We start from the raw sequence: 12,304 nt of genomic DNA, 5'->3' as shown, positions 1-12,304 counted from the left end.
TACGGTTTACTATGGGCAGTTTTTTTTATTATTTATTTATTTATTTATTTATTTTATCCACAAGCAGATGTTTTGAGTTTAATACGTAGTTGTCCTATTCCACGGGTCGATGTTTTGCTCAAATAAGGTACACCTGGGACATTAAATGACGTCAGGCAGGCAAAACAGTTGCTGTTTATTTCTATTCATCTATGTTTTTGTTGGCACAGTCGTTGTACAGTTTAAACGTAACGTATAGGCCCTACAATTTGAAATACATTTTGCGAAAATATACGTATGTAAAATGGTACTTCGGCTGACAGGGCAATGTTTTGTACAGACAAACAAACAAACAAACAAATAAATAAATGCATTTCTAGATTTCTTGTATTGTTTATATTTAAGGTACTTATGTTCACAGTTACAGCATTTCAAACTGTGTTTACTATGTACTCCGTTTATAAAGTACTGATTTCAATTTTCCCTTGCAGTCCGTTATAGTGGATTGAACCTGTAACGTATTAACGAGGTAGCCTATTTATGTTACTATAACTGACTATCAACCCCAGAACATACACTTTGTTCCCATATTACGTTAAGTTGCCTTGTTAACTTCTCCTCTTAGATTCCTTGTGTCAAAGTGCTGGGAAGGAAAGACCACTGTTTATTTTGTTTATCATGTGATTTCCTTCCTCTGTATCGTGGGAGACTGGATTGCTGACAGTAGACCGCATATCAACTTGAAGGAGCAGGGCAGACCACTCATCCATACCACTGGCACATGCACTGACACTCTGGTAATAAGCCACACTTCGGAGATATCAACGCATGATTTGGCTATTCAGGATAACTCTGACACTGACGTGTGTATTACAAAGCCACTGCAACCTCAATTCCAAAACCCTGGTTTCTATTGGGAAGTTGGCTTTGCATAACACGGAGATGATACAGGAATAAAAATGTATATAAAAACTTCATAATTATTTTATTCCTGTGTGGAGGGGTTTGTTATACATGAATGATGATGTTTTGCTTTAAGCATTTACTCGCCAGCTGAAAGCGTATGCATCCGATTCACCTACCAGATCGTCATCCTTCTAATCGTAATGGATACAAATGCCTTCTTTGTGTTAAAACTTTTTGTTCTTGGAGTATGTGGTAAGTACTACCATATTTATGTATTTATAGAAAAAAAAATGTACAGAATTGATATCTGGGTTAAATGTAAATGCAGACCTGCATACAAGTCACCAAGTGGCCGGAGTTGGGTTTTTCTTTTTTCTCTTTATTCACTATAGATTAATAGGAACTGTCCCGCATCAGCAAGAGTATATTTACTTTTTGCTCATTATTATGCAATATAGTGGGGCAATTTTTATACAGTACTGTGTTTTTTCTCATGTATTTTGTTGTGGAATTTATGTGGATTGTTATTGTGTTAGTTCCGTGCTGTACTGCTTGTTTTAAACTCTTAAGTCAAACCATTAATTGTATTAAATAAAATGCATTGTTATTGTCCCACAACCACAACGATAATAAATAATAATACTAATAATAACAAAGTCGATGTAACTAAGTATTTTATTATATAAAATAAAAACAAGCCGGTATAGGTAGGAGTACAGTTCCATTATGATAGATTTGGAGAGCGGAAAAAAACAAAAACAAAAAAAACATTATCTTATACTATACATTACTTACGACATATAGTATAGTTATAACACCTGTGGACAATTGAAACTTGTGTTAAATTCTAGAAGCGGACGTTGGCCTTTGGAAACCCTTTAAGTCCGTCAAGTTCATAGAAATTATTATTTTATTTATTTATTTTTATGTATCAACTATTTGGATTCTATTTACCAGTATACATTTGAATAATGCAGGTTTCCATACAACGAATGTTCTCATTTGGACATTACTTGAAATATAGTAAAGGTGTGAATTGTATTGTGGTGATCTCAGTTGACGCAGTCAGGCGTATCGCACAGAGCAAAGCAATGCAGACAACAGAGGGCAAGGTAATCCACACAAAGGCAGAGGGCGAGCGCGAACCCGGGACCTATCACACTAAAACATAGCGCCAATGCCACTGTACACAAGAGCCGCGTTCTAGGCTAATTCTCAATCCGGTGAGTGCTGTCTAGGCAAATCCTCACCCTGTCACGCCAATTCTCACCCAGTGCTCTTCTGGAAGGGTGAACATAAGCCCGGGCCAATACTCACCTCAGTACTCTGTACATAGCATAACAGTTTTATTGTATGCTAACTAATCTAAGATAATCAGTAGTAGGAGACATGTTTGTTAATGTACTGCAAAAGTAATAGAACAAAACTGTTTCATACATTACAAACCACTGATCTTGCTTTCATTATAAGATGAGCATATAAATAACGAAGTGTCTGACGAGTGTGCACTTCAGTTTAAAGAACTTGTATAAAATTAGCTGTACACGACATGACATTTGAAAATATATTATATTATATATAATATTAAAATATATATATATATATATATATATATATATATATATATATATGCAAAGTTCTGTCTGTGTTCAAGTAACATTCCTAAAATTTTACCTACAGTAAAGGTTATATGCTTTATACGTTATTCTTGACTATATACTATATATATATATATAATATATATCTATAGATAATATCCTATATATATATATATATATATATATCTATTATATATGATATATATCTGGAAAAAATTAAGAAACCACTGCAAAATTATCAGTTTCTCTGGTTTTACTATTTATAGGTATGTGTTTGGGTAAAATGAACATTTCTGTTTTATTCTATAAACTACTGACAACATTTCTCCCAAATTCCAAGTAAAAATATTGTCATTTATAGCACTTATTTGCAGAAAATGACAACTGGTCAAAATAACAAAAAAGATGCAGTGTTGTCAGACCTTGAATAATGCCAAGAAAATAAGTTCATATTTATTTTTAAACAACACAATACTAATGTTTTAACTTAGGAAGAGTTCAGAAATCAATATTTGGTGGAATAACCCTGATTTTCAATCACAGCTTTCAAGCGTCTTGGCATGCTCTCCACCAGTCTTTCACATTGATGTTGGGTGACTTTATGCCACTCCTGGCGCAAAAATTCAAGCAGCTTGGCTTTGTTTGATGGCTTGTGACCATCCATTCCTCTTGATCACATTCCAGAGGTTTTCAATGGGGTTCAGGTCTGGAGATTTGGCTGGCCATGACAGGGTCTTGATTTGGTGGTCCTCCATCCACACCTTGATTGACCTGGCTGTGTGGCATGGAGCATTGTCCTGCTGGAAAAACCAGTCCTCAGAGTTGGGGAACATTGTCAGAGCAGAAGGAAGCAAGTTTTCTTCCAGGACAACCTTGTACTTGGCTTGATTGTGTTTTTTTGCATACTTCAAATGGGATTCAAGGTGGGCTTTCTTGAGTAATGGCTTTCTTCTTGCACCCTACCATACAGGCCATGTTTGTGGAGTGCTTGGGATATTGTTGTCAAATGCACACTTTGACCAGTCTTGATCATAAAAGCCTGTAGCTCTTGCAAAGTTGCCATTGGCCTCTTGGTAGCCTCTTTAATCAGTCTCTTTCTTGCTCGATCATCCAGCTTGGAGGGACGGCCTGATCTAGACAGGGTCTTGGTGGTGCCATACACCTTCCACTTCTTAATAATCATCTTGACCGTGCTCCAAGGGATATTCAAGGCCTTTGATATTTTTTTATACCCATTCCCTGATCTATGCCTTTCAACAACTTTATCCCGGAGTTCTTTTGGAAGCACTCTGGTGCTCATGGTTGAGTCTTTGCTTTGAAATGCACTACCCAGCAGGAACTGTTGAATTTATCCTGAAATCATGTGAATCACAACAATTTAACACAGTGATTTTGAAGACGATTGGTTACACCTGTGCTAATTTAGGATTGCTATTACAAGGGGGGTGGACACTTATCCAACCAAGCTATTTCAGTTTTTATTTTTAATTGGTTTTCTGCAAATTTCTAGAATATTCTTTTCACTTGGAAGTTGTGGGTTAGGATGTGTAAATAAATGAAAAAAAAATTAATGCATTTTAATTCCAGGCTATAAGGCAACAAAAGGTGACAATTGTGAAAGGTGGTGTAGACCTTCTATAGGCACTGTATGTGTGTGTGTGTGTATATATATATATATATATATATATATATATATATATATATATATATATATATATATATATATATGCGCTCAAACTGTAATTGAAGATCGAAGTGAAATTAAAAATGATCAATAAAACAAATGAGACACACACACACACACACAAACGTGAATCTACTCCGTGACTAAAATTAAGGATACTATGTAAATTAAAATAATACATCTTAATTTAATTAATGTAACAAAAAGATGAAATCACACAAAGGGCACATATCCTCTTATCTTTCTGATTGCTAAAATCTCAAAAAACCTTCACAGCCCTGGGGGTGAGGATTAGCTTGGACAGAACTCACCCGGGGTTAGCCTGTAACACCGGCTCCATTGCAATCCAGACACAGGTGGAGGGCGGACACAAACCCGGTCCTCTTGCACTAAAGCACAGCGCCGATACCGCTGTACAAAAGAGCCGTCTCCATTGCAAGGAGCATATATTGGGCTTATGTCTTGTGTGTGATTACGTCACCTACCAGCCCTGCTGCTGCCTTCCCCTGTGCACGCTACATTCTCCCCTGCCAGCCTCAAGTCCGCCCCAGACTTGCTGACCTGAATACAGTCCAACGAGTGCGTGCCTGGGTACCTACGTCCACTTCTGACACCAATGTAGCATGCATGGGGAGAGCCAGCAGCAGGGCTGGTAGGTGACATAATCACGCACAAAGACATAAACCCGATATGCGCTTCTTACATTGGAGCTGGCTCTTTTGTACAGCGCTGTTGGTGCTATGCCTTAGTGCGAGAGGACCAGGGTTGTGTACCTGTGTGTGGATTGCCTCGCCCTGTGTGATTCACCTGACTGCATTAATCGAGATCGCTACGGTAAAAAAAAAAAAAAAAAAAAAAAAAAAAAAGGTTAAAGATGTAGTGTAATAAGCAACTTAATTTTTTTAAAGTTGAGGTTATTGTCTTATCAATCTATATTATATCATTTGTTTTGTTGTCAGTCAGTATATAATAATAAGCAACTTAATTTTTTTAAAGTTGAGGTTATTATCTTATTAATCGATATTATATCATTTGTTTTGTTGTCAGTATTACAAAACATATTTTGGATTATTTTATGGTTAAGCAGAAAACAAAATATGTACATGTACATAAAATCATTTAAATTGCACTAAGGTACCCCAGAGTGCAATTTGCACAACTTTGAAAAATGTATTTTGCTAAAGGAAAATCAAGCTGTTAGTAATAATGTTTAGACTATTTACAAAAATGTAACCTTATTACTAGTTTTGTAAAAATTCACCACATCTTACACTTCATCCATTACTTCAAGTAGACAAATGTTTTGTCTTAGTTTTGTAAGCTTCTCTTATTACTACTTTTATCATGGACATAGTCTCCCTGATCAAGGGAAAAGCATTCAGTATTTTGGAGCACTGCCACACTAACGTATAAAAGCTAATGTGCGAATTCTGTTAGAATGAAAGCATTTTTTCACCAAAAAGGTTCAGAGATTTGCCATACTTGCAACAGGGAGTTAGAGCAAGAAATGTCTTCTAGCTTGGGTAAAGAAAACCATTATTCCAGAAATCTTTGTTCTGTCTGAGTAATTTTTAGACCTTTTATTATTCATAGAAAACAGTACTGTTTATTACAAGTGATGGGGCAGTATTTAAAAAGGTGAGGATAAGTGCAGGTAAGTTTGAAAAGTAACTTTAAATGGCAACACTAACCATAAGTACTTAATAAACCAAAGGTGTTTTCCATTGGATATGGAGTGTTCATAACAAATATTTGGCACATGATCTTATTTATTTCTATAAGGGCCTACTGAGTAATTCACAAATGAGAGTTTATGCGCTGAAGAACACCAGTCCAACTGAAAGTAGCTGATTATAAATGTCTACAAAGCAATTAAGGTGCTTTTTTACCGCTAACTCACCAAATGGCACAATATAAGAACATAAGAACATAAGAATTTACAAACGAGAGGAGGCCATTCGGCCCATCTTGCTCGTTTGGTTATTAGTAGCTTATTGATACCAGAATCTCATCAAGCAGTTTCTTGAAGGATCCCAGGGTGTCAGCTTCAACAACATTACTGGGGAGTTGATTCCAGACCCTCACAATTCTCTGTAAAAAGTTGTCGCCTATTTTCTGTTCTGAATGCCCCTTTGTCTAATCTCCATTTGTGACCCCTGGTCCTTTGTTTCTTTTTTCAGGCTGAAAAAGTCCCTTGGGTCGACACTGTCAATACCTTTTATAATTATGAATGCTTGAATTAGGTCGCCACATAGTCTTCTTTGTTCAAGACTGAACAGATTCAATTATTTTAGCCTGTCTGCATATGACATGCCTTTTAAGCCCGGAATAATTCTGGTCACTCTTCTTTGCACTCTTTCTAGAGCAGCAATATCTTTTTTATAGTGAGGTGACCAGAACTACACACAATATTCAAGATGAGGTCTTACTAGTGCATTGTACAGTTTTAACATTACTTCCCTTGATTTAAATTCAACACTTTTCACAATGTATCCGAGCATCTTGTTGGCCTTTTTTATAGCTTCCCCACATTGTCTAGATGAAGACATTTCTGAGTCAACAAAAACTCCTAGGTCTTTTTCATAGATTCCTTCTCCAATTTCAGTATCTCCCATATGATATTTATAATGTACATTTTTATTTCCTGCGTGCAGTACCTTACACTTTTCTCTATTAAATGTCATTTGCCATGTGTCTGCCCAGTTCTGAATCTTGTCTAGATGTATTCCAAAGGTCTGCAATACAGCACAGCAACATAAGTACAGGCATAAAGTAAGCTTCTCCTTTCTCCTGATCCTTACAATGTCAGAAGTTTGTGCATTCTGGGAGCTGTTACCTTGTCCCAAAACTAGTCCAAACTCTACACTTAAATCGTTTGGTTTATCATGTTCATGCTCACAGTAAGATTTATTTTTTCTGTATGTGTCACCAAATGCATAGCTTTTGAACCCAGATGCAGGGTTCATCACCCCAGAAAATTAAAGCCAGTAATAAATTTAACTTCCATAACACATAGATAAGACTGATGTGATGTCCTCTAAACCTTAATTTGTCGTCTTCTTTGTTGAGATGCCAGAATCTTTAACTAATAATGTCATTCAGTATGTTACAGCTTAGCCATTCTGTGGTAAGATCTTACTTGGAACAGAGTCAATCTACATTTCATTCAAGTTTTTTTTGCTCTTAGTGTTTTTTGGACCTCTGTCCGCCCCTTTACACTTTTCTGTTTTTGCCTGCCAAGTGCTACATCTTGTTTTTACCTTCATCCTTTTTCTTGACAAACTTTTCCGATGCTGTGCTTTTCCTACCCTCAGCCAAGGTTAGTCTTTTTTTGTCTTGCACGTATACATGCAATAATAAGATAAGCATATTTCTTCCACCAAGAGCCAAACAATACTATCCCATTGAGTTATGGTTTAATTAAATGAAACAGCTTAAATGATGATAACCAAGGCTTAATAAATCTTAACCAAGACATTTTCAGAATATGAAATGGAAAAGTGATAATGTTGCTTGTGCTTATAAGGTTATATTAATGAAACTATACATATATTTTTTTTAAATAACGACAATTCTGCCAGCAAGCCATTCACTACCTGTGCTGTCTGTCAGATTCACTACAATGGACCAACTGCAATACGATTATGTGACCTACTGATCAGAAAGAGATTAGATACTAGGCAGTTTAATCTTTCAGTCTATATATTTGTATTTTGGAAAATTGTTTTCAAAGAAAAAAAAACTGTCTTCAGTACAACACAACGGAGGTCAGTAAATGCTAATACAATATAAGACATTTATTTTGGTTATCATTCCTTTAATTTTTACAAATGCAAGAAACCATTGCCTGTAATTGACTCCATGACATCTAAATATTAGATTTATCATTGATGACCATTATCCTTTTTTAATCAATTTTTACAACATTTCAATAATTCTGAGAGGTTCTTATTGAAACTTCTCATATTGTGTTTTTTTTTTGTTGTTGTTGATAAATGCGTGTTAAGGTTCTTTGACAATGTGCTGTTCTTTATATTAGTAAGCGCCAGCAGCATTTAGTGCCATTTAGTGCAACAACATTACCCAAAGTGGCCGATAACTACAGTAGGTGACTCTTACCTATATGAATCTTTGTCTAATCTAGAATATGCCTCGCAGGCAACTAGAACTGAAACACAGGTACTGAATAAGATTTGAAGGATTTTCACACACTCGTGTTGAAAGAAAAATAGATGGACTAAGAACAATAAATTACTGTCAGCCTTAGGTTGTAGGATTGTGTAAACACGGTGGCATTGATTTGAGTCTGTAAGGGAGCAGACATGTGACGTACATGTCCGCCCAGGGATTTTTGAAATTGTTCTATGTGAAACAAAAGGCTCCTATTCACTATACTGGACTGTTTTAAATAATGTTTTGTTATAACCCATTTGAGTTAATTAAATACAGTTTAAAGATCTGTTTTCACAATTTTAGAGAGGGTTATAATTGTATTTAAGTTTGTTTATTCACAATTTTCAAAGCACTATTAATAATAACAGATGCTGAGATCCTTTTTAAAATACAAAAATAACATAAGCCCTTCGGCAATAGACTGTAATGCAATGCTGTGAGTGGAAGCCTGACTTCCCTGTGCTGTACGTCAAAATTGAAGGTTTTGTATACTACTAAAGGATATCCAGATTTGAAATCATAATTATAAAGAAATAGATTCCACTTGTCATGTAATAGAGAATACACCTTAGGGACTTTATTTGCAGAATAAATGATCAGTAATGTGAGGGACAGCCCAGTGTGTGTGTGTGTGTATGTGTGTGTGTGTCTATGATATATATATATATATATATATATATATATATATATATATATATAGTATCTTGATTACTATATGCATACAGTACATATACCTTTTTTAAAGTACGTTATTAAAAATGATTATTTTCCTGGTGGAGAGAAAATATAGATTTCAATTGCTCTCAATTACTGATATATGTTATATTATAACATGGTTTATTATCATGCGTTTCCTTTCAAGACAATTTCATACTGTACAATCTTTTGGCAAGTAGCACTAAACAAGCAAGAAGGGATTTATTTTGGCAGCCGTTTCTCTTTACTGTTGTCACAAAAAAATGAGTTATCAGTCTATATTAATAGAACTGTTTGTGATGCAGTACATTTATGTTTTTGACTTATGGACTATTCCCTACAGAATATTGTAATATATCATATTTAATTATATGAAACAGTTCTAGTTTTCCGGTTAAATTCCTTAAAAAAAACTATTAATCTGTTCACAAGGATTAATGATGAAAAAAACAAGCATGAGCCTGACATTCATCCCCCCGCCAAGACTGTAAACTCAAAATTAGAGCTATCACTAACATCAAAAATGAGAATACCATGACCTACATCCAATGTGTAAAAATGTAAGTCGGGCATACATATAGGAGAGATTCCTTCATATTCTCCTAGAATCTGATATTCTTAATAACTTGTACTAAATTGACAAGTGAATAAGTACTGTATGTAAAAGTGACATATGGACAGACAGAAAGATAAACAGGGGGCCTCAATATATCCCATGTTAACAGATATATGTACAAATGTAAGTGTGATATACAGTACAGATAGTTGGTTTGACAACCTCCATATTTCCACAGATCATACTACTGGCCATAATTGTTGTTGGAGAATCTCCTTCACAAGTTTTGTCACAATTGTACATTTCTAGAGACACACCACAGAAGGATACCCTTAACCCATAGAAACATTTAATGAGGAATACATCTGCACAAGAAGGCAAACATATCATTGTAAGGGCTGTTAAAATATTGTAGTGAGTCACTAATGTCAACCCCTAACTGCTTTCTATCAGAAAGGCAAGTGTCCAAACTAGGTATGTCATGCTGTGCTCCCAGGCCAATCAACGGTAGTCAGAGGCCATTGACAGATAGCAGCTGCAGCTTCTACAGTGCATCATCCCAAAGTATTCAATGAACAAGAAACCCTGGTTGTGTTGCAGAATCAATAAAATAGAGGAATGCTTTTTAACTGAGAGGAAATATCTGCAATCTCAAGACACCTTCCACAGTACAAACTAAAAAAGGCAATAAATACTCTAACTCACCTTTCTCACCAAATGTGCAAGCCAAAATGATGTCCAGACTAGAGTTCTGTTGGTTTCACATTGCACTTTTCCAAATGCACTCAGCTCTGTTGCTGATTGCAGAAGTTCTAGCTGGAGAATACTCTACGTGATGTGATTGTGCTGCTGTCAGTGTTATTTTGGTTTGATTGGTGCTGACAACGACAAATCATTGTCAAAATAACTTAACAAACCAAGAGTGTCACGTATTTGTAGGAAAAACACTTCTTTTGGAGGAAATGCCAAAGACAATAATGATTAAGAAAAAGACAGATATTCAACCAACTGCAATTTAGCTGTTATTGATGTTACAATAATGTGTAAAATAACTGCTAAAATATTTGGATTATTATATAATTATTTTGTTGAAGTTTACTGCAGTGCATCTAAGTAAGTTCCTATGCTATTCATTGGTTTTAAGAGCAATTAATGCTATACATGCATTTTCATGTAAAAAAAAAAAAAAAAAAAAAAACATTCATCACTTCATAAAATATGAATGTACTGTGAGAGATGCCCCTTATGAACCTTACACCATGAGAGAAGCATCTCTTATTATAATCTCACATTAGAATAATCAACCACAAGAAGTGCAGTAAACATTCTTAAAAACAATGTATGTAATCATTGCTAACACCAAAATGACAGATTCTCCTCATTCTTTTAATTAACGTTTAATCAGTCAAATAGTGTAACAGAATGCCTATAACATCAGTAAAACAAGCAATTAATATAATTGGTTGCTCCTAAAATAAAATCAATCAATAAGGAGTGTGTTTTTGTTATGGACATGTTTAAAAGGTATTACAACAGTAATACGTATACATACATTTTGGCTGTCTTATGCCAATTATCATCCAAACTACAAAAAGCTAAAGGTAGAACCTAACTAATAATATATTGTGCTCGGACCATATGGTTGATGATTTGTTTGCAGAGTATATGATGAGACTGAAAAATGAATGACAGATACCTCTAACTAGGATCACAGACACTTTGCGTAAACCAAATAACTGTTCAGCGTTATTGTGTGGATTTACACAGTTCCCTCCTAAATCAATGCTGCTGCTGCTGCTGCTGCTGCTGCTGTTGCTGGTTTTCTTTTTGCTGTCTCCACATGCTAAAAAGGTTTTTAAGAGGGACCTCTCCTATTTGCTGCCCAGTGTACAATATATTTGGCATTGAGAAAATAGGTACTAAATAGGTATAAGAACACACCCTGGGCAGTAAACAGCTAAGATATGATGGACTGGCTGGTGGATGAATCCATATACTTAAATTCATGAAAAACATGCATTGAGAACCTGGGCATTTGAATGATCAACTGCTACTAATATAATTAATTTGCTAATGTGTTTGTTAATACTTAAATGTACTAAATATCCCACAATATTTAACAAAAGGCAAAAGGATTAATTATAATGAGTAAATGGGCAGCTGATTAGGTTTCCCATTTTAGAAAGGGATCTAGTCACATTTTTATCAGTTATGCTACAGCTAATCTTGCACGGGCCTGTAGGGACCATTCAGTAGGAGTTTAGAAGATAGTTCTGTCACTATGCTTATTTGATCCTTGCCTTTTCTGACAGACTGCTAGTAAACATGCTTCTGTGTCAACAGCAATACCGGTTTAATGATGTGATGTGAGTAAGAATGGATAAAAACCCATAAAGCTTATGCCATAGTAAATACAAATAACTCAGTCACTAATTTAACAGGATGACTTGAATGTTTTACTGTTATTACTTACGGTGTCTTACGGTGTCCTTAACAGTCTCCTGTTTACATTTTCAAGCCTCAAACCATTAAGAATTTAAAAGAATGTCATTCTATCCATTATTATCCTTGGGGACAGCTGCTGAGTGTCATAAAATTTTGGAGCCTAATTGAAAACAACAAAATGACAGCTTGCCCATTAATATGATATTGGAGGCTGTGCTGAGGGCAGTGGCCTCGGTTATCTTTTATTGTCCAGTGACGTACTGTAAC

General features: G+C 35.3%; 1 protein-coding gene across 1 annotated transcript in view; it reads left to right on the top strand.

The window, feature by feature from the left end:
* The first annotated feature begins 736 nt into the window (after positions 1-736).
* The window catches only part of LOC121314548 (receptor activity-modifying protein 3-like), a 47,093-nt gene continuing 35,525 nt past the window's right edge, over positions 737-12,304 (top strand). Inside the window, exon 1 of the mRNA XM_041247938.1 lies at positions 737-1,137. Within this exon, the coding sequence (XP_041103872.1) occupies positions 1,086-1,137 (52 nt within the window). The 5' untranslated portion in view covers positions 737-1,085. The remainder of the gene's footprint in view (positions 1,138-12,304) is intronic.

This window comes from Polyodon spathula, chromosome 4 (assembly GCF_017654505.1).
Source record: "Polyodon spathula isolate WHYD16114869_AA chromosome 4, ASM1765450v1, whole genome shotgun sequence".
Taxonomy (NCBI): domain Eukaryota; kingdom Metazoa; phylum Chordata; class Actinopteri; order Acipenseriformes; family Polyodontidae; genus Polyodon; species Polyodon spathula.
Note: the sequence above shows the minus strand (reverse complement) of the source record. Positions and strands in the feature narration are given on the sequence as shown.